This window comes from Chelonoidis abingdonii, chromosome 2 (assembly GCF_003597395.2).
Source record: "Chelonoidis abingdonii isolate Lonesome George chromosome 2, CheloAbing_2.0, whole genome shotgun sequence".
Classification (NCBI taxonomy): domain Eukaryota; kingdom Metazoa; phylum Chordata; order Testudines; family Testudinidae; genus Chelonoidis; species Chelonoidis abingdonii.
Window position 1 is genome coordinate 277175237 of NC_133770.1, and position 27402 is coordinate 277202638.

Genomic DNA, 27402 nt, shown 5'->3' on the forward strand with positions numbered 1-27402 from the left:
TTAGTGAAACATTTATTTTAGAATCAACTTGTATTTTTCAAGACTGAAACAACGAAAGGCATTTCCTGAGGAACTGCAAGGATGAGCAGCATGAAAGGACAACAGTGGAGGACATGTGGAACTTTAGTAGTGCTCCTTATTTTTCAAGTTCAGATTTTTGGTTTCAATGTTGACAATCAACCTGCAACAGATGTCTGCTCGACACACACCATTTTACCTGGACCAAAAGGTGAGCTAGTTAATACCAAAGCTGATCAGAGTTGAAATTGTGAGCCAGGAAGGGATTTGTGGTGTGGGATGTGCATCACCAGTGGGCTGGAGATGAAGGATCTGAAGAATTGCAGATCTAGCCAAATGAAATGTGTAGAGGAAGATGGAGGGGAAGTGAAGAGAAGGGCTGCAGTGAGGAGACTTGAGAATTGTGGAATTTTTTAAAAAGGTTACTGCACTTTCATATAAAGTGTTTTCAAATTGGGGTATGCATACCCCTCGGGGTACACGAGCTCTCATCTGAGGTACGTTGGAAAAATTCTGGAATGGCGGACAACACCTTTTATTTAGTAAGACTTGGCAATCTAATCAACATTTAATCTCCTTTCAATTAAAATTGCAGCTGCTATGCAACTCAGAATCAGAGGTATTTTAAACTGTAAGGCATGCCCCCCTACAGGGCACTGAGGAATGTTTGGGGGCGCTTGAGCCAGTCCTGCAAGGCAGAGCTCAGAGAAGGGGCACCACCACCATGTCCTGACTCATCTCTGCAGACCACCCAGCCTGTCTTGGTTGGGTGGGGGGGACCAGGGCCATCCTTAGGCCTACGCAGCACACGTGGCTGTGTAGGGTATCCAAAAATTTGGGGCACCATTCCCTTACTGGCTGGGGCTGGAATTGTCTCTTCTCCAGCCCCTTCCCTGTGCTGGGCTGGTGGGCTTCTCCCTGCCCCTAACCCCTCCTGCTCCCTCACTCACTCCTCAGCTGGCCGGTGGAGGACTCCAGACTCCGTTTCTGCTGCCCTGGGGAGTCCAGAGTGCTGTGGCCAGTCACTGGTGGCACCATCTGGAGCGGAGTCCCTCCCTGGACCCTGCCTGCCTGTGCCACTTGGTCTCCAGCAAGGGCCGGACCCGGGGCCAAGACAGGAGGAGTGAAACTTCCACATGAGTCAGCGGGGGTCCGAGGGCCTAAACTGACAGAGTGCTCACTGTCTCTCATACTTCCCTAACACACACGCACACACTCTCACATCCACATACACTCTGCCTCTCATGAGTCACAGTCCCACAATACAGATTGTCAGGCACACACATAGTCTCACACTCCCCAACACACACGCTGTCACACAGTTCCCCAACACACAGTCACACACACACTGGCTCCCTCTCTGTCTCTCTCAGATGCACTGGCTCTCTCTCACACACACATGCACACACTTGTATAATTGTTGTTGTTATTACTGCTTGGTACTTCCTGTCAAAATGCTCATGGTGAGCCCGGAGTGGCTAGGGGCCGCAGGAGGGCCGCGGGCTCTGGCAAGATGCAGCCCCCATGTGACAGCGCGAAGACTGCCTTGAGCAGCTGCGTACAAACTCAGTGTGTCACCAGTGGGGAGGGTGGAGGTTCTGGGGGTCTGCAGGTGGGGGTGGTGGCTATGTCCCATCGACACACTGGGGTCAGCAGCACTGGCTGGGGACCACCTTCAGTGGAGCATAGGGGCACCAGTTTAATAATACAGCATAGGGCCTCATAAATCCTAAGGATGGTTTGGGGGGCTCAGGATGGTCGCACAACCAAAAATTGTATCACACACGGGTGCTCAGCTCAAAAAGTTCAAACTCAAGTCACTGCTTGCCCCGTGAATGTTCCTCCATGCCCCCTAGGGGGCATGCCCCACAGTTTGAAAACCTCTAGAAGCTGTTGCTAAATGGGAGGCAGAAATCTGCAGGGGGAACATGATCCCGTGTGCCAATCCCACACAACACCTCTACCTATCTTAGAAGGGGGTACTTGGTAAACAACATTATTTGAACACCACTAATATAAACTTAATATCTTGTCCAAATTGTTTCAGCTAAATTAGATTGCTCCTGTTCAATGTATGTGTTCCCAGGCAGTTGATATACAAAATAGTAACACTGTAACTTCCCTTAAAAGCAAGCATTAACCAAGTGACAGCTGATGGTTGTGCTACTTGTTTCTACACTTAAGGGGAGAATACCATCATAATTCTCACTGTTTATAAATGCCTACTTATAGATAGTGAGCACTGCAGCACATATCAGACTTGATCTAGGAGCTCCTGTTGATGTCAATAGGAGCCTCACCATTGACTTCTGCGGGATCTCGATCAACTCTTTAGCATATCATTCTTTCACCTTCAAGACACTTTACAAATATCTGAGGCCAAATTCCATGCACCAGCTTACGCAACTGAACCCATGTAACCTAACTGAAGTCAGTGGAATTGCCTGGGGTGTAAATCAGCCAAGAACTTAGCCCATAACAAAGATCTATATCTTTCAGTGGCAGTTCTAAAAGATTTATTCCAGGCAATGGCTATTGAAGCTCAGACTACTGCTTCCTTATTAGTAATTTGTTATGTTTTTCTGTAGGCCACAGAAATAGGTGAACAAATGCAAGTGATTTATAGTTTAAACAGAAAAGAGACTTTAGCAACATAAAAACATTGCCGCAGATTCATTTGTTTTTATAATGGATTATTCAAATGAATGTTGCTTGAAGTACCATTTTTAATCATCACATTCATTTCTTTAAGATTCAGATCTGACATTTAACCTTTGCTGAGGCAGTATAAACACAGGAAGACACAATGAAACCAGAAGGAGTGGTACAAGTTTGTTTAGTTACTATCTGAATAATGGAAGCGCACATGCTTGGAAGAGAGAGTTTGGCTGACAATAAACTTTGCAATTAAAACATGCCTGAGTGGGCTATGTCTACACTAGAGACCTTACAGCAGCACAGCTGTACTGATGCAGCTGTGCCACTGTAAGATTGCTCAGGTAGCTGGTCTACAACATAATTAAACCACCTCCAACGAGGGGCGGTATCTGTGTTGGCAGGACAAGCTCTCCTGCCAACATAGTGCTGTGCACACTACCACTTATGACAATATCTTGCCCGGAGGCACGGTTTTTTTAAGTTTTGCCGACTTAAGTGGTAGTGTAGACATGGCTTAGTGACACCACATCATGAATAGAGCTAGGATATAAGTCCAGGTCTCAGACTTGTTCCTTTGGTCTCATCCAGCAGGGACTAGGAGCACTCAGTGTAACCCAAGCCTGGTAATGAGCGAATCCAGCAATTGTGATGTTCAGTCTCTGTTGCTTCTTGGCCTGAATAATGGGTTGGCATGATGATACCAGGGGAGGGGAAGAATAAAAGGAGTATATTGAGGGGATGCTTAATGCTCCTCATAACTAGAATATTAGTATTTTCAAAGGGCTGAATGGCTCAAGACTAGTAATTGAACATGGAGCTCATCACCTTAAGTCACTGCTTCAAATCTCCTGTCAAACAGGTGATCAGTGACCATCTGACAGCAGTCTACTCTCTATGGGAGAGGCCTCACTCCAGTTCCTAGTGGACAAGAGCCCATGTTATAAGTCACACAGCTGGCTTTTACTGACTTGATAGCCTCATCTGCAGTCCAAATGAGAATCTAAAGACTGAATGGAACAATGTATGAACTACTCCCTTTCCTGTAGAAAATCCTCTCAAGGTCAGTGATGAGGCACATTGGCCAAAGAGGGCATGAGAAAGTTTGCAGTACTGCTGTCCACACTGTACCTGTCCTGTGACTAGAGGACTCCAGACACCAGTTGTTCTAGCTGTTACAGCACTAAATCCACCAACAAAACTTTCCTACTGTATTTCTAACTGTAGTATCTCAAATGAAGGCTTCTCTTGCTTTTAGCATCATCATTATCTTTCTTTTAAAAATGCTGTATCTGTGGTGCAGCCTGTTTTCCAGTCTTCAGAAAATAGGCAACTCTCCAGCTTCTTAGCCAATTTGCCCACTTTTAATCCCTCTACCATCTCCTTTCTACCTTCTAGTGGTAGGCATCATAGCATAATTTATTCTGCTGAAAGATCACACAATATGATGGGCAATCACTTTGTAGCTGTGCCACTCACAGGCTTTGTGCTTCTCCTGTGACATAATCTACCTTTACTGTAAGAGGCCTGTAGGTGCGCTGAGTGCCTCAGATCCTATGGCTTCACATTAAATTGAAGTTGTACTGTGCACTTGCATTACTTTTAAAGTCCACATTTCCTACAGGAAATAGCAGCAAGAACTTACATTTTTTCATGTGCTCTGTGTGGAAACCATCTTTGTTCAAAAAGGGCCAGTTTTCACCCAAAAATTATTTGCTCAAAACATTGGTCACTTTTTTTACACTTAGAACAAGAGATGTCAAATTAATTACTTAGGTAGCACAAAGGGATATGAGTAATGGGATAAAAATAAGTGAGGGGAAAGTTAGGCTGAATATCAGAAAAAAGCCTTCACGACACAGAGCCATTAGGCTCACAGGAAAGTGACACAAAACGGAGCCATGAAAAGTTGACTGGACAAAGCGCTAGACAATGTACTGAGGGAATGATTCTGCCCTGGGCAGTAGAGATGGACTAGGGGGCCTAATAAGTCTTTACCATCTTTAATTTCTAGGATAAAGCCCTAGAAGTTAGTATCTATCAGAACTGTTTGTTATTAATAACTTAATAGACATTAAAGTCTGACCTCTAGTGGTCATGAATGATATCTACAATGCATGTTTTAGGGACTGACTAATTTAGTATTCCTATTTGTTTCTCCATGTTTCTGTTCGCACACCCTTTTTTCTACTGTTGGTGCAGACAGATCAGTTACTATTTTTAAAAGCACTATATGAGCAGATGACCAACCTTTGCATGCATGCTAACACACACACACACACACACACACACACACACACACAAAAGCAGGCAAACTTAAACTGGTTTCCAGTTTCCTCGCCAATCTAAAACAGCTCAGGGTTTGCAAAGAAGGCTACTAATTCTTTTGATGAACTTTGGCCTAATGCTACTGCAGTCTGGTCCCACCTTTCTGAGAAGGTTTCATCCCTGATAAATTCTAACAAGGTTCTATAAAATTTCTTCAGAATAAGCCTATAGAATGTCATCAAGATTGATGGCCTCTCTATAGAATCTGTAAACTCACCAATAAAATTTAACAGCATATTATAACCTTACTACAGAATTCTGTATTTGGGGCAAAAATTTCTGTAAGAATTTGAAAACTTAGATTAACAAAGTGATTAGTGATTTTGGATGCCCAATTTGGGAGACATTAAAGAGAGCTGATTTTTAGAAGGGTTGAGCAAATACTCTGAAAATCAGGTTAAAGTGCCACCAATTGTACCCCCCCAAAATTCCCATATCCAACATCGCTAGCCAGTTTTGAAAATTTAGGCTATTATTCAGGATTAAAAATTATAAGACAAGGACCAATTCCTGGATTCAATTGATCCCCTGAAGGGGGAAGACTACCCTAACTATACACACAGTAGGCAAATTAAGTGAAAAAGTCCTTTAGAGGAAAAACTGGACCTCGTGTATTGTCTCAGATAGAAGCCATGCAAACCCTGCTGACTCTCACTTGGTTTCACTGACGACGTCAGCCCAAAGCAAAGCCCAATGGATACAAACCCATACAAAAAGAAGCCAGAATAAAATTTGCACAAACCACTGAATTGAACAACCCAAGTTTCATCCACTTAGAACTGGACATTGTGATCAATACTGTTATTAGTGGAATGTGGTTTCCAGATTGATGTGGCTGTTTATGCATCATCAGTAAAAATTACACAGAAAAAAGTTTTGCATGAGTACATTGTACAGAGAGGTTCCTTAAAGCACATGTTACAGCCGGTGTGCACCAGGTCACTTTTTACCCTCCTGGCATCTCTATCTGATGAGATAAAGTAACTGACATTTCCCAGATAGCATCTGTATTAATCAAGTCTAAACTACTAAGACACATTGAGCCAAAAAATTTCCACAGAAACCTTCTGGGATGGCTTCTGCTTCTTCTTTCTTTCACAATAGCCTGTTGTCTCACACTGCACACCATCACCAAGGAATGGGTAGGGAACTTTGAGCCTCCACAGTTTTCACAATGCTGACCTCTCTTGGTTCTCTTGTGTCCGATGGTTCCTTCAATGTTCCCTCCCCTCTCTAGGCAGTCTCACAATTTCCATCCTTGGCCTTTTCGTCTTCTTCCTGCACCCCCTCTCAGAGTGATACCATCCCTTCATACAGCTTTAGCTACCATCTATGAACTGAGGCCCCATAAATCTTGCTTCCCATTTCTGGGATGTCTCACTCTATCTAGTTCCATATCTCAGTCTGGATGTCACACCATCAACTTAAACCTAACCTGGCCAAAACTGAACTCCTGGCCTTTCTTTGAAACCCTCCTCTCCATTCCCCTCATTCTCTGTCACTGTTAAACACATCATGATACTAGGGGTAACTTTGGTCTCCCTCCTTTCTCATGACTCTCGCATCCAAATCCTGTTACTTCTTCCTCAAACACCTGACCTTTTCTTTCTGTCCAGACTGTTAGAACTCTCACCCAGGCCCTTATACTCTTCTATCTTGATGGTTATAAGCTTTTCTCCGTATCTTCTGACCCCCACAGTGCCCTCCTCTAATCCATATAAAATTAGGCCACTAAAATCATATTTTGTGCCAATCTGATTACATCAACTCCTCTTTGAACCCCCTTTTATTTCTCCCTTTCCCTACTTCTACTACTTACCCAACTTTGTCTCTTATCACCTTAGTAGGACAGCGGGAGGCCTGGTTTCTGACAGAGACTGAGACTTTCCAGAAGCAGAATTGTATAAACACAATTACTTAGGATGAAATGGGCAGCAGTACTAGAGACCACCAAAAACCACACTGTTGGCTGCTCTTACTGTACAGAAACACATAATGATATAGACCTGCCTAGGTATCTTATTTCTGAAGCACCTTGTCACCTGGTATCTGGGCAAAAATTAACATGTTAATGTCAGAGTTTTAATGTAGCAAATCATTTTAAATAATACATCACATTTCTCTACAGCTTTTCATTAGAGGACCTCTAAACTCTTTACAAAGTTAAAGGTTATCAGCATTGTATGCCCAGGGTAGTTGGGGCAGTAAGGGCCAAATTCAGACCTGGATGACTACCTGTCATAAACAGATGGTTAAGGGTTAATGTCTCTTTTACCTGTAAAGGGTTAAGAAGCTCAGTGAACCTGGCTGACACCTGACCAGAGGACCAATTGGGGGACGATCCACTTTCAATCTTGTGGAGGGTACAGCTCTTTCGTTTGTGCTGGTTTGTTGTTGGTTGGTTGTTCGCTCTTGGCTCAGAGGGACCAGATGTCAGCCTAGGTTTTCAACAATCTTTTGGACCTCAGTCGCTCATGTTCAAAATAGTATATATACTCAGGCTACCGAAAAGGCCCGATTACGTCTTATGTTTTGTTATCTTAAAACTTGTGAATGAGTATGTTTGTCCTGAAAGGAATTTTTTTTACCTCTCGTTGTGATAACTTGAACTCTCAGTCTGAAGGAGCCGAGGGGGGAGTGGGGAGTCCCTCTAGTCTATATGAGCTGAATACCCTGTAAACATTTTCCACCCTGATTTTAGAGAGAGAATTTTTACTTTTTCTTTCTTGAATTAAAAGCTTTCTTTTTTAAGGACCTGATTGATTTCCCCCCCTTGTTTAAGACTCAAGGGGGTTGGGTCTGAACTCACCAGGGATTGGTGGGGGAAAACAAGTGGGGGGGGGAGGTTAATTCCTCTCTGGTTTAAGATCCAAGGAGTATGGATCAGTGTAGCCTCTCAGGGTAACCCAGGAAGGGGAAAGTCTGGGAGGTGGAAAGGAGGGAGGATGGTTTATTTCTCCTGGTTTTAAGACCCAAGGGGTTTGGGTCTTGAGTTCCCCAGGGAAGGTTTTGGGGGATCAGAAAGTGTGCCAAACACTATATTTTGGCTGGTGGCAGTGCTATCAGATTTAAGCTAGGAATTAAGTTTAGAAGTGTCCATGCAGGTCCCCACATTTGGATGCTAAAGTTCAAACTGGGGGAAAAATACCTTGACACTACCCCACTGCAAAGAGACCAGAATCTGGCCAGAAGAGTTGACCAAGATCAAATAGTGATTCAGGGTAAAATCAGAAATATAACCTAGATCTTTTGACTAAAAGTGTATGTCTACACTGCTGGGTCTCTGAGACCTGGGTTTGTGGACTTAGTGTTTCCAAGCCTATGCTTGAGTGTCCACTGTGCATTGTAAACATGGGTTTACAGTTACTGGACCTTGGTTTTACAGCTGTGCTTATGCATCCATATTGCACTAAGCAGACCTTTGGACTCGGGTCTCTGGCTTGAGCTGTGTCCACACTGCAAAATGACGGGGCTTGGTCCTGAGTCACAGAGGGATGTGAGCTCTGACCCAGTCCCCTAGCAGGGTCCTAGGACCCAGATCCTGAGTGCTTGCTGACCTGACTCAGACTATTTGTTTGTGGACAGAAGAGGGGGTTGGGCCCAAACCTGAGTCAGAGTCTGGAGTTAGTGTGCAGTTTCCCTAGTCTCACTCTATAAGCATGGGAGGGGGGCTGATTTTTCAAAAGTGCACTGCTGCTATTGACTTCTTTTGGAGGTGGAGGTGCTCAGAATTTCTACAGACCTGACCCTAGACCATGCCAGCTCCCTAAGGTCTCAATCCAAGTCCCATAAAGTCCATGATATTCTTTCCTGGAACTTCAAAGGGAGTTGGATTGGACCCAGGATTAGAATCTGGACTGAAATGAAATCTGAAGAAGGATACAGGAAGTTTCCCTGTAGCAATGTTTTGTTTTGTTTTTTAATTTTCCTTTAATTATTCTGACAAATGTTGCTTCTAAACTCTCTGGCATGGGTCAGTGCTTCAAAGTAACTGTGGTCTCCAGTACTGCTGTCCATTTCTCAGCCTTACTAACTGAGCTTACATATTTCTCTTTCTGGAAAATCTCAAACTCTGTCAGAAACCGACCTGCCACTGTCCACTGTTCTTGCTGAATATATAAATAACCTTACCACTGTCCTAACCCATAAACAGTGTTCCCTGTCAGCACCTCATATGTTTGAGCTAAAAAAATCCTATAATTTCAAAAGTTACTTTCATCCAATTTCTTACGTATTTGGAATGTTAAGAGCTCTCTTTCTCTCTGCCGTCACTCCACGTGTTGTATATGTGCAGTCTTTTTACAGAATATCTACCTGAGTGAGGTGATATAGATAAACTCAGAACATGAAGAGCCGGATTTTCTTATCACTTATGCTGGTTTTACATTAGTGTAACAACATTAGTTTGAATCCCCATTCAGATCAATGTAAATCATGAGTCCATGGAGTAACATCATGAGGGCAGTGACAGGAGAATTAGGCCAAGAGTTACACCTTTGTAAAACACATGTAGATAGCAGGAGAATTGGGCCCAATGTCTAAATGTTTTTTCTAGTATTTACCAGAAAATCCCACCCAGAGGCCCAGGTTCTCAGCATAGCTCTATTAAAGTCAACACTAGCCAAGGATCTGACCTATCAATCCTCATGGAAATCAGGAGTACAGCTGGTCAGGAATTTTTCATTGGAAAATACCAATTTGTTGAAACAGGTTTATCCAGGTGGAACTAAAGAACCAGAGATGGGAATAGCCCAGTTAGGATCCTCACTTGGCATGTGGGAGACCTAGCGCCTGATTTGAAGCCAGAGCTTCAGCCTGGGTCTCCCACATTGCAGGTAAGTGCCCCATCCACAGGGCTATTGAGTCAATCTCTCCTGTTGGAGCTGTGCCATTTGTATAGATAATTAAATATTTGGGGGAGGGGGTGAAGAGAGCTGTGAGAAATCCAGGTTTCAGTCTCTACAGCTCCATGGGATGTAATCATGTATTCAGAATGAACAGCTCCAACCTGAGACACATAGATGGTATAACCTGGTGGGCTGACTTGCCTGGAAAGAAAGCAGAGACTTGTTGTCTATTCTAGAAATGGAGGGGGTGTTTCTCTCTTTTTTGTGCAATGAGGGTTGGGGGGCGGGGGAAGTGTGTTCTCACCTCCTCAGACACATTTCCTGCTGTGTTTCATCCTGATGTGGAACAAACAAACAAAACTTTCAGAAACTTTGAAATTCTTTGCAAACTAGGATGATTGTTTTCCAGCCAGTCCTAATCAGCAGTAACTCTACTGAAGTCAGTGGGTATATACTGAGTTCTTTAAACTTTGAATGGATATTATTGGGCTTCTAGCTACTAATTGGGAATGGGATAGGAGAGAGAGGAGAACAATAAAATGATATTTTTTTTAACTGTTATTTCTTTATTGGCAGTGCCCCTTTAAATTTCACAAAAGTTCTACTGATTGGTAGTTCTCAAGCCACTTTCTTGGAACTGTTTTTATTTATTTTTTTACCTCATCCCTTGTCAATTACAAGTAGAAGTGATCTGGTGGCTGTTAAAGGTCTAAGTGCTTGTGGCTTTTGCTCTCCTGGCTCACACAAATGCAAGAAGGCTGAGCAACTTCTTGTTCAGTATGTTCATTTTAATAGCTTGGTATTTTAAATTAGTGACACATGGCAATTTGATGGAATACTAAAAGGGAACAGAAGACAACCATGCTTCAGCTTGATGCACTCACGTGCCAACACATAAGGGTAGAAGTAAGTCACCTCTGGCAGGGGCGGCTCTAGGTATTTTGCTGCCCCAGCCACAGCAGGCAGGCTACCTTCGGCGACTTGCCTGCGGGAGGTCCCCGGTTCCGTGGATTTGGCTGCATGCCTGCTGGGGGTCTGCCAAAGCCGCGGGACCAGTGGACCCTCCGCAGGCATGCCGCCAAAGGCAACCTGCCTGACGCCCTCTCGGCAACCGGCGGAGCGCCCTCCGTGGCTTGCCGCCCCAGGCACACGCTTGGCGTGCTGGTGCCTGGAGCCGTCCCTGACCTCTGGGCAACCATAGTTTAAAGGAAACAATCTGTTAATTGAGACAGAATTGAACCTACCACACAACCACCTTTGCCTCCATCCCTGAGTACTACCAAGAGCAGATCAGAATGTAGGCCAGGCCTTAGACTGTAAGCTCCTCAAGGCAAGGACTCAGTCTTCTTTTTCTGTAAAGCAACATGTACACTGATGGTGCTGTACAAAGAAAAGCAGTAGGATGTTCTGATCCCAATCCAGAGTTGTAATTCAAGCCCCTCTCTGATGTGAACATAAATACCATTTGCAATGTACAGGCTGAAATAATGTAAGTGGATAAACAGGTGCAGGTGGCTTGTACATATTAAATCACAAGAGATGATGAGGGACTTGCTCATTTAAAGAAATGCATCCATCCTAGTCCTTCCAACACAATGGCAAACCACAAGAGGGCAGCATCACTTAAGACTTCACATTTCAAAAGGAAACCTCTACAATACTTTCAAAAGAGGAGCGGGGGAAAGCAGGGGACTTAAATTCATAACTCTGCTAGATAGTAAAAACCATGGCCTGAACATAGACACTGGATTTATGGCTTAGTACAACAATCCATATCCCACTAAGTTCCTTGTTTTGTCCTATGACTGCAGAGCTGCTCTACATTGAATGGTCCCTTTCAATATGTGCCACTACTTATTAAGCTAAACAATCTGTTCGACCTTGCATTTTGCTGGGAGTTCCTTTCCCAGACCTGAAGAACAGCTCTGTGTGGCTCAAAAACTCATCTCTCTCTCCAACAGAAGCTGGTCCAATAAAAGATGTTCCCTCACTCTACTTGTCCTTACTTCCTAGTCCAGGCCTTCCTTGCTTCACAACAGCCCATCTACAAGATAATTAACAGGGGGAATGGCATGGAATGTAATCAGAATTAACAGTCAACCGTTATAATCTCAAAGCTCTTTACAAAGGCAGGCAAATATCATTTCCCCATATTCTAAAGTGGAAAACTGAGGCACAGTTTAGTGAACTGACTCTCAGTCAAGTGCTTCATACACCAGATCACAGTTAAACCATTGACAACCCAAAACTCTGAATGCATACTGCTCATTAGGTACTCTGATACAGAAGGAACCATTGCAGCTTTTAAGAACAAGGAGTACTTGTGGCACCTTAGAGACTAACAAATGTATTTGAGCATAAGCTTTCGTGGGCTAAAACCCACTTCATTGGATACATGCAGTGGAAAACACAGGAGGAAGATAAATATACACAGAGGACATGAAAAAATGGATGTTGCCATACACACTCTAACGAGAGTAATCAGTTAAGGTGGGCTATAATCAGCAGGAGAAAAAAACTTTCATAGTGATAATCAGGATGGCCCACAGTTGATCAGACGGTGTTAGTAAAAGTAGGGGGGAAAATTTGCATGGGGAAATAGGTTTTACTTTGTGTAATGACTATCCACTCCCAGTCTTTATTCAAGCCTAATTTAATGGTGTCCAGTTTGCAAAATAAATTCAAATTCTGAAGTTTCTCGTTGGAGTCTGTTTTTGAAGGTTTTTTGTTGGAGTATTGTGACTTTGAGGTCTGTAACTGAGTGACCGGGGAAGTTGAAGTGTTTTCCGACTAGTTTTTGAATGTTATAATTCTTGATGTCTAATTTGTGTCCACTTATTCTTCTGCGTAGAGACTGTCCAGTTTGGCCAATGTACACTCTTTGGGAGGACTAGGGAAAAGTACCTGACAATGACAAGCATTCTATGGAGCAGCAACCATCTTTTATTATGCGTGCACAGTGGCTAATGGAGTGGGGCCCTGATGCTTGATTGATGGCCTCTAGACACTGCCACAATACATATAATGCCAACATTCCCACTAATTCCAGGACTGGACCCAAAGCCTGATCTGGATTTTTAAAGGGCCTAGCTTCCAGACATGTATCTGCTTTATGAAGCACCTTTGCAGAATCACTGCAGAGATCTTCAGGATAAAGGTTTTTCATTGTTCCCGTATTTGCTAATTGAAGGCCATGGCGTTTCTGTATTTGTTTTGTGACAACTGGTTTTAAATATCCAAAACAATGTTTATGTAAATGAGCATAATCCCCATCCAGCTCCCCATCCAGCATATGCATGGCAGGCTTTTGTGCACAGCCACCCTTAGGGGTGAGTTGGGGTTTGTCTTTATTCTGCTACCTAAGCAATTAAATAATTTAAACAAATCCATGGGCCCGGACTGTACTTACTGACTGCACTCACTGACAGTTTAGCACATTCCTCAGCTATATTTTCTCCCAGGCTGTTTATCCCCAGGAGTTCCTGTCACTCCTAGCAGATGTTCTTGCTTTAATCTCAGCTTGACACTCAACCTTTTATTTTCCTCATTTTGAGCTAATGAGCTCCGGTCTGGCTGCCAGCATAAGTCATCAAAGTCCCCAAGCTTGACCTCCATTCTGTCAAAGCTGGTCTCAACTGCATATCACCAGTTTATTCACAGAACCAAATCAAAAAGCCTGCCTCATATAAAGTATATACAAACTTCATTTCTCTTTTGGCACCATCAGGCGTAGTTCAGAAACAAATGATGTGAAATCAGAGCGGGGCCCAACTTCTCAGCTTCTTTCCCACATTTTCATTTGGCTCATTTGCTGTTTGTATTATTGACCTCTCAATCAATAACAAGGCAGTCTCCATTTTTTTCTATTTGCTACAATATGTAGCTGTGTACATCAGAGGAGAAGTTTTTGCTTGTTGTTTTAGTTTTGGGGTTTTGTTTGGTTGGTTGGTTTTTGCTACTCCAGACTGAGCCTCAGGAGATCTGGGTTCAAGGCCTACTTCTGCTTCAGACTCTGTGTGACCTTGAGCAACTCAATTATCCGGAGCCTCCAGTTTCTATCGGTGAAATGAGATTATTTGTGCCACCATTTGTCTGTCTTGTCCACTTAGAGTGTTAACACTTTCCTGTAAGGCTGTCTCTTACTATTGTATGTACAGCACCCTGTGTGCAATGGGGCCTTTGTCTTACTTGGGGTATTGATATGATGTGGAAGTAAAGTTCAAGGAACTTACTGCCGTGGACTTTCCCTGCAGACAAACTTCAGAGTCATGTGTGGGAGCATTTGCAAAACCCAAATTTTATATTCAGACACACATACAGCACGTGCCAAGGGTTGATAGGTTGACTTGCTGGGATCTATGGTTTGCTCCATTCCAATTTCTACAGCTATTGATCTGTCTACCTTAAGGTTTTATACTGCTGTCCATCACCACAGTATCTGAATGCCTTCCACATAAAATCACTAGAAACAGCAAAAGCCCTAGTGCACTCTATGGTATTTCTCCCTTTTTGGAGTCACAGCTCTGCTTAGGATAGGCCTTTATTTTGTTTTTTGTGTGGTGAGAGTTTAGAGGCAAAAAGGAATGTCAATGTCATTGTTATGATGTGAAGGTTTTGTCAAAGCAAAACATGTTGCAGCATTTCCTGAAGCCGGTTTGTTCCATATATATCCACTGTACCTTCAGAATGACAAGTAAAGAAGGCAGTAGTGTCAGCCCGTCAATTTTACTTTTGGAGAAACACATGATAATATTTATTGGACTGTATGAGTTGGAGCATGATGTTTTATTTTATGTTTTTTAAGGAGATGACGGTGAAAAAGGAGATCAAGGGGAGGTTGGAAAACATGGAAAAGTAGGCCCCAAAGGACCAAAAGGTATGTGTGGTAGTTTTGATAGTATTGATATAGGGATATTAATACAAATAAAACAGAACAATATGTCAGTTGCTAGTCATGATAATACCTTGGACTAATGCTGTACCAAGAGATCTCAAAATATTTTCTAAACATGAATTGATTAAGGCTAACAACATGCCAGAATTACTTTTAATATGGGTATTACTATTACTCTTATATACCATAAGAAAGTCACAACTTATGACTGACTGCCAAGTTGTGTGACAGGCCAATAAGTTTCTATTGCTGGCTTCCTCCTATTGCTGCAGTTCATCGTGACTGTGGCATGTGGAAGATTGTTAGCCGATCAGATCACATATGCACCTCCTGGTCTCATGGCTAGTCCATCAAAAATAACCTGGGCCCTAATTTCATCTCCTCTTCAGAATGTGAATGAGAGGAAAAACTGCAACGTGTCTGAAATTATATGGCTACAATGGAGGAATTTCCATTTAGCTCTGATTAGGAACATTCAAAGCCATGTGTAACAAGACATAGCCTGACTTCATATTTCAACATACATCAAGGTTTTATTGTCCCTTGAGTCAAATATCTCCTTAGGTGAAACCTAGGCTAAGAGTTACCTCTAGGTCAATAAATCTTGACGTTTATCTCAACAGAAGCCAATATCTGTGGAATTTTCAAATTTACAGATGAGCAAACTGATGCATAGGGGCCCAGATCTCAACAGTAGTTAGGCTGCTCCCATACACTGAAATCAATGGAGGGTAGGAGCCTCAATATCTGTAAGAACTGGCCAAACAGCAAGTCACTATCTAAACTGGGACTGGAGTCAAGGCCTCTCAGCACTCTGCTCTAGACACACCCCCTCCTTGGATAATGAACAGTACCACAGCATTCTGAGGCAGAGAAAAGTGCTGCTAATTACAGAGTTCAGAGTAAAGCTTATGTGAGTGTCCCATCTCATAGTTTAATCAGCTGTTTTTGCAATACTGATGCATACACATGTTCATTCTCCCATTTGGCAATGGGCTAAGTACATCAGGACACTAATCCGTAGCATTGTTTTACATTTTATAGCTAGAATATTTTTTAAAATTCTATTTACTAGCTGTTATAATTAATCCATCCTCTAATTCTGTATATACATGGGCTACATAAGAACATGTGTGACATTGCTTCAAATCATAAAATAGTGACTGGAGCAGATCAGAGGGAAAGGGATTAGTTAACATGTGTTTATTAAATGTTTTTGTGGCATTAAAGTCGTATGTGTAGATAGAGAGCCCACAAAACTAGGAGCTCATAATTTAGCCAGCCAATTTGCAACATAAAACAATGGCAAGTATAAAGGTGTGTATTACCATTGGACTCTGTGCACCAGAAAAATCCTGTAGTGACATGCAGCAAAAACACTGGGCCACATTTGGCAATCCTAACTTTTACTGCAAGTAAGGACTTCAGAATTTGGTCCGGTAAAAGAAATCAAAGAAATACTTGACAGGGGTTCTCAAACTTCATTGCACTTTGACCACCTTCTGACATGACCCCAGGAGGGGGAACTGAAGTCTGAATCCGCCTGAGGCCCATCACCACAGGCAGGGGAGGCTGAAGCCCGAGGACTTCAGCCTCAGGAAGGGGGCCAGTAGCCTGAGCCCAGCCATGGGCTTCAGCCCCAGGCACTGGGACTCAAGCTTCAGCTTTGGCCCCAGGTCCCAGCAAGTCTAACGCCAGCCCTGGTGACTCCATTAAAATGGGGTCATGACTCTCTTTGGGGTCTCAACCCATAGTTTGAGAACCACTGAGCTATTGGCTATGGATTTGTTGCGTAGCATAATTAATATATGAATAACTAAAATGGGTTTAAATCTGTATTTTCAGTATAAAGGATGATGGTACCAGGCATGTCAGTTGAGAGTTTTAATAGAACAAGAAGTTCTGAAATGTCATGCTGTTTATTCCATAATACAGGAGTTCAGAACCATCCATTAGTATCATCCTAATACCTCCAGACACATAGCCCTTGCAATGCTGAGCAGACAAATCCCTAAGTACATTTAAAATTCTGGGCCAGGGAGACTGAGCAGGAGGGGAAAAGATAGGCAATCCTCTGCATAAAATCAGTGGGAATCTTTAAATCTTTTTTTCCAGCATGAAAGTTACATTTCTGATGCCTGCTAAGAACTTGTCAGTTACAGAGATTGGCAAGAAAGATAGAGAGCCCAATTTTTGACCAACACATTGGGGACCTCCAGAGCTAACAGCATGAGCTGCTATGAAGCTAAAGAGATGAAACTCTCTAAGAGGGGATGTCACAGACTCATATCCCCTGTGGATCTGCCCAGAAGAGGACCAGTAACACACATAGCTTCATTGCACTTTCTTAAAAAAGTAACAAATCATCTAAAGAATTAAACGGTGTCCTGCGAATGGATAAAACCATTCACCTTCTTTTCATTGCTTTCCTTTTCAGGAAACAAAGGAGCAGTGGGGGATAGTGGGGATCAGGGAATGATTGGGAAAATTGGCCCAATCGGTGGAAAAGGTAATTTATGTGTTTCATGTTAATATTTTGGGGGGGAGGGCAAAGGTACATATTCAATTATGACATGATTTGTATGTTTTTAAGAATTACAAATATTAAGTACAAATAATTCAGATTGAAATAATGTCTGATTTATGTCCCCCAAATATATTTACACAAGCTAATTGGGGATCATGATACAGTTTGGTGTGTGTATGTTCTAGCTAGGCTAAGAAAGCTGATCTCTTTTAGATTACAGAATAAAAAGCATAGGGTGAAATCCTGACTCCAATATGGCAAAACTCCCGTCGACTGCAATGAGGCCAGGATTTTACCCGCTTACTTTCTAAAGCAGAGGATCATGAGTCAATATTCTGCTGCTTATTATTCATGCCTAATGCCTGGACCTGGCTAACCACCTTGGTGTGCAATGGGCAAGCTCCTTGCAGAAGACCTAGATTTAGCAGTGATTTTAGGACTCGTGTTCTGACACCAATTACTTAGTCTGAGAACCTGTCCCTTGTATATCAAGGTAGAAAATAACTACACGTGTCTGACTTGTCAGAAGAGGCCCTCAGTTTTCAAACTTACAGATACAATTATAAGTTACTGCATAAATACATCAAATAAACATACATGTGCCCTCTTTATTCATATTGTTTGGTTTAATTTCCACTTAGGCAGGAAGGAAAGGAACAAAACTTTTACTACCCCTGGTCACAGTGGAATGGAAATTTGATACAGCTATATGACTGTCTGATTTGCTCTGAGGTTTAATTTTTACTATGACTTGTAACAACCAATCATAAAGTGCAACACTTGTGTACTCAGCTTTATTAGTGTGTGGTTCCCGGGCACTAGCATTGTTTGTGTTTGTTTTTAAGACAAAACTGTAATGATGCTGCCTCTGGAGGGACCCAACTGAACGTACCAATTCAGGACAAATTGCTTAGAGCAGGGCAGTTACAGCCCAAGGTTGGGGTTTCTCTGCCTTTGAGGCACACCAAAGCAGCCAGACAGAGAGGACTTTGGTTTTACCCCACCGGCTAGCCATAAGTAATATAAGCAATTCCCTTAGACACTCCAGTTTCCCAGTATTACCACCAGCGCCATTCGTTATGGGAAGAATAGTTATGAAAAATCAATGCCCCAGTAAAAGAAAAAAGAGGTTCTCCCGATCCCAAAGGACCAAGCCCAAGGCCCAGGTCAATATACAAATCAGATCTTACCCACAAATCACACTGTTGCCAAACCTTTAGAATCTAAAATCTAAAAGTTTATTCATAAAAAGAAAGAAATATAGATGAGAGCTAAAATTGGTTACATGGAATCAATTACATACAGAAATGGCAAAGTTTTGGTTCAGGCTTGTAGCAGTGATGGAATAAATTGCAGGTTCAAATCAAATCTCTGGAGTACATCCACAACTGGGATGGGTCATTCAGTCTTTTATTCAGAGCTTCAGTTTGTAGCAAGGTTCCTCCAGAAGTAAGAAGCAGGAGTGAAGACAAAATGGAGATGAGGCAGCTGCCTTTTATAGTCTCTTCCAGGTGGAAGGACACCTTTTTGTTCTTACCATGGAAAATTATAGCAGCAAGATGGAGCTTGGAGTCACATGGGCAAGTCACATGTCCATGCATGACTCAGTTTGCAGGCCGATGCCATTGTTTCCATGTTAGTTTGAACGTTCCCAGGAAAGCTCAGATGTGGTTCGGTGTCTCCCAAAGTTCATTGTCGGTTAAATGTTTCTTAATTGGGCACTTACTGAAAATAGTCCCTTCTCAAGAAGCTGACCAAATGTTACTTAGAATCAAACCACATTGATATACAAGTACATAGCCAACATTCATAACTTCAACTACAAAAACGATACACACATACAGATAGCATAATCATAACCAGCGAATCACAACCTTTCCATTGACACCTTACACGACAACCTTTGCACAATATTTGCTGCAAATATATAACAGTGGTTGCAACAATGATCTATGTGGTCACAGGTTATGTCAATAACATCACAAAAACACCAAAACATTTGTTTAAATAATCTGAAAGAATTATATGGACTTTGCAAGCAAATAAGAAAAAAAGGCAAGTCTAACTTTTGGCTTTGCATTACTGAGTCTCAACCTACAGTCTTTTCTAACATCAGTTCCCATTGGCTTCAGTGGGAGACATGGCTGAATAAAGACAGTGACACAAGGAAAATGGAGAGCTGCTTTAGACGTCTGCTGGGGATTCCCCTGACTCAGCTGGAGTAAAGCTAGTGTATGCTCCCAAGGGTAGGAGCAGGCTGGAGATGGGTAGAAGATGGAGTGGTCTCTAGCTGACTGCTTTAGCCCATGTAATTGAGAATAGCTGGCCCTTAGGCTCCCAAACAAGATCAAAGGAGCAGAAAAGTAGCTTAGATCTCCTCCATTCCATTGACTTCAGTGGAATTACTCCAGATTTATACAGCATTTGCAGAATGTGACACCAAGGGACAGATTTTCAATGATATTTAGGCACCTAATGATGCAGGTTGGCATCTAGTCAGATTTTCAAAAGCACCTAAACATGTAAGGTGCCTAACTCCCATTGATTTCAATAACTTGCCAAGGTGCTTTTGAAAATCCCACTAGGTGCCTATTTGCATCCTTAAATATCTACATACCTTTTAAAATCTGACCCCAACTTTTAACTCAAGCCAGCTCTTTGTCTAACATAGTAACTGTTATATTTACACCACCTCTGAAGGTCAAGAAAGAATTATAAAGTCTGTTTGGAAGAAAATGAGGAAACAAACAATTAAAAATGTGTTTCTGTTTCCAGAAGCAAAGGTCGTTCCAGCTAGATGGAAGAAATTGCTGCTGGTATTAGGGTTCAGTTTATTGCTTTAGGTGTTCCAGGGGTTTCCTGTCACAAAATTGAGGTTATACCCAAACCAAGAAATGAATGTATTTTATCATGCTAACTTACTATATGTTTGTGATGAGGGAGGACAGTGAGAAAGAATTTTTGGCATCCCAGGTTAAAAATAGAAAAGGTCATTCTGAAAATGGGGGAACTGTCTCTGATGCCAAAGAATCCCATTCTTTATTACCAACATTTGTAAAGAATTTGCCCACAGCAAGTGATTCTTTAATACAGCTCCTTATGCCATTACAAACAACAGCCAAGATCTTTGAAACAGTGACTGGTGTTTTTGCATGCTTCAGTTTTTTAGTGACTAATCTGAGACACTTTAAAGGGGCCTGATTTTAATGAACATCCGCCTTTTGCAAATTAAGCCCCTTTAAGGTGCATCATTAAGACACCTGAGAATTGTGGTGCCCAAAATCACTAGTCACTTTTTGAAAATGCTGGCCAATGTCTGTTATTGATTTTCATGAGATAAGAAGTCAGTAGTGTTATTATGTATTTACACTGGTGTAATTTTGGGCTTCTTCATGGCACATTACTGTGAGAATCTACAGAACACTGGAAGTCTTTGAATGTGGCTCAGTGTACTATGCTTTCAAGTAGTAATAATCAGTCACACTCAAGACTTTCACTACAGTGCAGTCATGTCCACACAGGGATGTTGATGTACAGCAAGCTGATGCACTGCCAATTCACACCCTGGCTTGCCTAAGACCCATAGAATTTAGATATATTAATATTCTTCAGTATATGAACAGAAGACCCAAACCCATTCATGGTTTAATGCTATAGAATATTAGGTGCTTTAATGAAATTTTCCAGAATTTCCATCTGTCTGTACAAAAGGGCGTCAGTTATTTTTAATTAAAATGATCATAAGCTTCAAAAAAAATATAACTATATTAAGGAAAAGAAATAATGTAAAAATACATGGTGTGAAACTACAAGATAGAATTAATAAAAGAAGAGTTTGATCTCTGAACTAAAGGTGCTATTTAATCTATCAGAGAGAGCTGAAATGAATTTTAAATAAAGTCAGGCACTTTTCTGTTTCAAACAATTGTGAGTGGCTTTGAAATAAAGCTGCTCACTCATCTTTTTGTATTAGTACAGCCAGTTAGATACGGATCATTTGAATGATTTTCAAAATATGAGAAACACAATAAAAATAAAAAATATCACATTTCTATGGATTTATTCTGTAATGAAATGAGGTCTCCTACCTACCTCAGCTAGAGAGCTGTTTGCCAGTGGTGTGCATTGCTTAATGCATCCATGGAAATTCACTGGGTTTTGTCAAACCAGCCTTATCCTGTATCTTAATTTTACATGATATAATCCAGTGCCATATGGACTGAATCCTGCAAGATGCTGAGAGAATTCCCACTAACTTGCTGAGGGCTTTCAGCATCTCATGATCCAGCTATATAAAAGGCATTGTGCAGCTCCCCCTAAAATTGCATGGGTACCAGGCACCAGCCACCCACAAGAGGCCTGAGCTATCAATGGGTCAGCTATTAAAGTTTTCTCCTTCGTTTCATTCACCAGAATTAATCATGGATTGTTTGATTTGGCACATCTGCTAGAACAGCACATCAGTGTCCTTCTGCCAAATGCACACAGCTAATACATTACTAAATAAATTTCCAACATGTTTTTCAAATATGCTCTCCTGAGATATGGGAACATATTTTTTTTTCTTCATTCAGGTGACAGAGGAATCAAAGGTTTAACTGGGGTGTCTGGAGGGAAGGGAAAAGCAGGTATAGTATTTTAGTTACCACTACATTTCCTGAGCTGTGTCTTTCTACTGCAGATGGTTGAACCTGCTGGGGTGCTAGGGTTTGGTGACATTTTGTAAGTTTGGGGTTTCACAGAAAAACTGAGATCCATGAAATGTTTTCCACCCTTAATTTAAACCCTGTTTCTTTATTGAGACTTTTTTTAAAAACAAAATATAGATTTTTAACTAAATGGCAGCTTAGGCTGTGCAAACCATAAAGATTCTTGTGAGAAATTAACTGCATCCCTCCTCTTCCTGGGAGCAGCATCAGAATGAAATAAAATATACAGCACCCCAGAGGTCATATTTTATCAGGCCCAAACAGAACCCAGACTTCAATGGTTTCAAGTTGTCATGGTTGTTAGTTATTTCTACTGCACCATAAGTGCACAAGAGAGTTTATTGATCCAGTCCCTCCTCCAAAAAGTTTCCAATTTAAGGGCTCAGTGCTCTCTTATATGTCCCTGGTAGAGAAGAGTCTATGCCTGAAAAGGGAGAATGTTCCACATCTGTAGTATGTTCATCCCTTTCTCTGACCTAATAGAAGTTCCCCAGCCCAACTCTCTGGAGCAAGAGTAGAGTGGGCTGGGATGCCAGCTGGTGTTCTCTGGATAACCCCAACCCACAAGTGTCTGTGTTAACTTACCTTGCTTTTACTTCTCTACCATAGGAGATAAAGTTATAGGGACAGCTGTGATAGGTGAAGTTCCGGCTGGTGGATCACAGAATAGATATGAGGGGCAGAGGATATGGTGATTAAGGGGGTGAAATCTCCTACATCTGGGATGGACCTTCCCTACCCCAGGAAAGAATTGTTCTTTTTCAAGATCAGAGATATCTAAGTGGGTGAGAAAAGTCTAAACCGAAACATCAACGAAAAGTTACAGTCCCATGTTAAGGAGGCACAGTTCAGTTCCCAGTTAGATCAATCAGAGTGTTATCATCAGTGTGTGCAGCACTGGGGATAAAGAGATGCTACCACACGTCAGCAGTAAGTCTTCTAGAAGGTCTGAGAGCAGATTGGCAGGTCAGGCAGTACCATGCACCCACCCTCCATTCCTAGCTGGTGAATCAGGTGTTTTCTGTGTTGTATTAGGCACAGTCTGTGAATGTGGGAGATATCGCAAAGTTGTTGGACAACTGGATATTAATGTTGCTCGACTCAAGACAGCCATGAAATTTGTCAAAAATGGTAAGCTTCAGCATCATTTATTTTACAGTTCCTACCTTTTTATTAATGATTATTATTGTTATATTAAGATAGTGCCTAGAGGCCAGGGCCCCCTTGTGCTAGGCACTGTGGACATATATATAAAGAGACAGTCCCAGCCTCAAAGAGCTTCCTATCTAAGTGTAAGATTATAGACAACAAGGTGATACAAACAAAGAGTAAAGGATGCACCAGGGACCAAGGAGATGATAGGTACTAGTATGAGTGGCACTGGGCCACAGCACACCCACTGCCCATTGTCACGTTTGTAGTAGGCATCGCAGCAGAGAAGAGCTAAGGAGGGATTTGAAGGAGGACAGTGAGGTGACTGTAGATATTTACTAGGAGCTGCGCCCAAGCTCGAGGGGTGGCGGGGAGAAAGCACAAATTTTTCTTGTTGGAAAATGTTAAAAAATATCATTAAAGGCCTTCAGCTCTGATTCTCCATCGCCTGCCACCTGGGCTAGTCACTTCCACATGGGCAGCAATCAGAATGGTAGCACTTCCTAGCCACTTTGACTGCCCTGACTATACAAGCAACAAGCGTGTGCCAGTCTGCTCCATGGTGTGCAAGGGAAAAGGAGGACACAAGAAACTGCCTGTCCCTTCCAGCTCTGCACAGCAGCTGGGTGTAATTGGAGTCCCAGTGTTCACGCTTTCCTCATGCCCCTGAGGAGTCAGATACCCAAAAGGGGATAAGCCTGGATACCAAGGAAGCACGCTTGTAGTCAGAGTTGCCCAAGCGGGCAGTTGGGGAATGTGCTGTACACCCTGAAGAGACAGAATTGTGGCCCCTTGACCCCAGCACACCTGGGAGCTCTGGGTAGGACTCTACACTATGCACAGTGCAGGCTAGTGCTTATCTGGCATGACTGAACCCTGAGAGGCCTGGTTATCAGAGATGCTGAGCACCCACTGCACCCTTTGTAGTCAATGGATATTGTAGAGACTCAGCAGCTATAAAAGCCAGTCCAAATTCAAAGGCCTAGCTTTAGCCATGCAAAAACACTGGCCTCCACTTACACTGAGAGGACCCTAATACTGTTAGCGTTCTCGCTTTTGCTTTCTGGAGTGCTGTGCTGGCATCCATATTAAGTCACAAGTGAAGTGAATGTGGTGATCTCATCTAGTTGCCCAGGCTTGTTTGTCCATCTGGCAGGACATGATCTGAGAACCACGGCCCAGAACTGAAATGCCAAGGGAGATGCTGAGTAGTCAGGACTGAGGAGCACTATGCCTTGCCCTCACTTGTATAAGAAGCATGGCACCCTCATTAATATCATTCCCTGTTCAAGCCTTCATCATTATCACCAGAAACGCAGTTGTGGGAAACCCATTTCCCAGATTTATGGGCTATTTCAACTGTTGTTCTGTTTAAGGAGAGACTCATGTACATTTTGAGAGACCGTTAATAGGATGTTTGTTTTTCTTTCTAAAGTAATAGCAGGAATCAGGGAAACAGATGAGAAATTCTATTACATAGTCCAAGAAGAAAAGAGCTACAAAGAGGCCGTGACCCACTGCAGGATCAGAGGAGGGATGCTGGCAATGCCAAAAGATGAGGCAGCCAACGCACTGATTGCTGATTACATCTCCAAGAGCGGCCTCTTCCGCGTGTTCATTGGGGTGAACGATATGGAAAAGGAAGGGCAGTTCATGTATGCAGACAACACTCCACTGCAGAATTACAGCAATTGGAAGGAAGGGGAACCAAAGAGCACGTCTGTGCATGAGGACTGCGTGGAAATGCTCAGCACGGGAGAATGGAATGATTCAGAGTGCCATCTGGCTATCTACTTTGTCTGTGAATTCAAGAAGAGAAAATAAAATGCCAAAGTGCTTGCAGGGCAGCTTCTGGACCTGCTATAATTTCTCCTGATTTATCCATTAGAGGTGATGCTTTGGGCAGGGCTAGGAGGGATAGGGCCTGATGCTGCACTCACATACACTGGTGTAAAGCAGGAGTAACTCTGTTTAAGTCAGTGGAGTTATACTGGTGCACGTGGAGTCAGAATCAGGCCTGCAGAGGGCTCCTAGCTTCCCAACTCATGGGGAATTTCAGTGATTTTTATTTGGGGTTTAAAGTTCTTGGGCTAAATTTAGAACCAGCATGAATGAGTCTGACTCCATTGTTGGAGTGACAGTATGTGAATAATGGGGAAAGTAACTGGTGGAACAGCTTATTGAAACGTTGCACAAACTCCACCGAGGGAGAAAGTGTGGCTTTTAGCCACACCAGCACTGCACTGGGGGTGGCGCACAACCACACTGCTCCACAGGCAGCACCAGATGGTAGACTGCACCAGGGAGGCACAATATTTTCTGCACCTCCCTAGTTCTGTTAGGGAGTGGAGGAGTAGTATGCAATGTCCTTTTAAGAGCTGTGAAAAATCTCCTGTACTGTTCCCATGGTAGCTGGATGGATATGCTGGCTGGTATGGAGCATCACTCCACCTACTCCCCACCTCTCCCTGCCCAGTTGCTCTGAGGTAGGGGTTGCTGGGTCTGGGACTCCAGGGGGTGCTGGACCACTGCACTGTTCAGCCTTTTGCTTTCTCCAGTAATTGGCTGGCTGTGGTTTTGTTGGTTTGGTTTTTGGATTGGGTTTTTTTCCTCAGTCGCTTGGGGGATGAGAGGTGAGCACCAAAAATGTTTTCTGCCCTGGTCAGCTTACTGGCTAGGGCTGCTCCTGCTTGCATGGGCAAGTGGTCAGCAATGAAAGCAAAGGCTTTGCTATCAGATCCCAGCTATTTATTATTCTACTTTGTCATTTACCTAAGAGGCCATATTTTGATACCCTTGCTGGTGCTTCCTTCCTGAGTACTCCTGGCGAAATCATTGGGGCTGCTCCAAGACCCTCTGTAGGAAATACTCCAAGATCATTTGGATATCGGGCTTGATTTTAACCAAGATTTTAAAGAAGTGTAGGATATAACATTTTAGAAAGTGATTTAGGTGCTTAGGAGACTAAGGCTATGTCAATACTACTGTGGTAAGTCGACCTAGGCTACGCAACTCCAGCTACGTGAATAATGTAGCTGGAGTCAATGTACCTTAGGTCAAGTAACATTTGGCAGTAACATTTGTGTAATTTTTTCCTTTATAGAAAAAAAAAAGAGTTAAATGTAAAAATATCCTACCTGTGCATTCATACAACATTATGGTTAACATTATGGTTAAGATTTGGTTACTAACTTTTTATTAAAGGTAACCAAAATTTAAGGCAATACAATTATTTTATTAATGTATTAAAAGAAAGGTTGACAAGACAAAAAGTAGGGGAAAACAATGGAGTTGAGACTCAGAGTAGTTTAGTTACAGTCAAAAGACTTCTAAACAGGTATCTGTATTTGTTTAATTTCAAATAAGATCTTAAAGGTATACAGGTCAGAAAACCCAGCCCTTATAACAATCACGTGACATGTACTCAGACAACTAACAACAGTAGTAATAAGAATAGCACCTAGGCACTGAGGGAAATGGACAAGTTACATTTGCTTTGGAAAGAACTGGTCTGGGTTTTCTGGCTTTTATGTGCTTATATTTTGCATTTAATTCATTTTTAGTGTGAACAAGAATGTTGTGAAAGAATGAGCAGGATCAAATGAGAGGCATAATGTTTGTTGCTTTCTGTTTGCACGGGAATTGAGAACAACATCTTGTAAAGGTATTTTTGAACTCTTCCTGTTTAATCACTACGTACTGTGTGCCTGACTCTGCAGTCATCCCACCCCACCCCACCCTCTGAGTTTCTCCATGCTGATATTTCAACATACTGAGACAACATTTCACTCTAATTTTTATTAGAAGGGTGGGGCTGATAACGTGTATGGTCCTGTCTTACAGACAACAGTGGCAAGGCAGGAGAACAGTAAAGCAAACTAAAGAGAAACCACAAGAGGATTTGGTGGGGTGAGGGGAGCGTGCATATTCTTAGGCTCTGATTCAGCAAAGCACTTGTATAATGCCCAATTGTAGGTGTGTGTTAAAGTCCCATTGAAGTCATGTGTGTAAGTGTTTTGCTGAACAGATGGATTTAAGCATGTGCTTAAAACAGTCCAGTGTTATTTATTCTTTTGGTCTTATTATTTAAAGTGTAGAATGATTAAATTCTATTCAAAGTAGACCACAATTAAATAAATGTATCCTTTACGGTTTCAGAAGTCATGAATCCTGTTGCGACTATTTCCTTTCACCACACAATTGAAACCTATTTTATCTTATCTACAATTCACCTCACCTATTTCGCAGCTGCATGAAAGCTTTAGAGCAGTG

At 42.4% G+C, this 27402-nt stretch overlaps 1 protein-coding gene across 1 annotated transcript; it reads left to right on the plus strand.

Moving 5' to 3' along the window:
- COLEC10 (collectin subfamily member 10) lies at positions 1-26443 on the plus strand. Its single transcript, XM_032777238.1, has 6 exons — positions 1-229; positions 14653-14724; positions 17180-17251; positions 21844-21897; positions 23014-23109; positions 24566-26443. The coding sequence occupies exons 1-6, from the start codon at positions 82-84 to the stop codon at positions 24952-24954; spliced, it is 831 nt and encodes a 276-aa protein (XP_032633129.1). The 5' UTR covers positions 1-81; the 3' UTR covers positions 24955-26443.
- Positions 26444-27402: the final 959 nt, after the last annotated feature.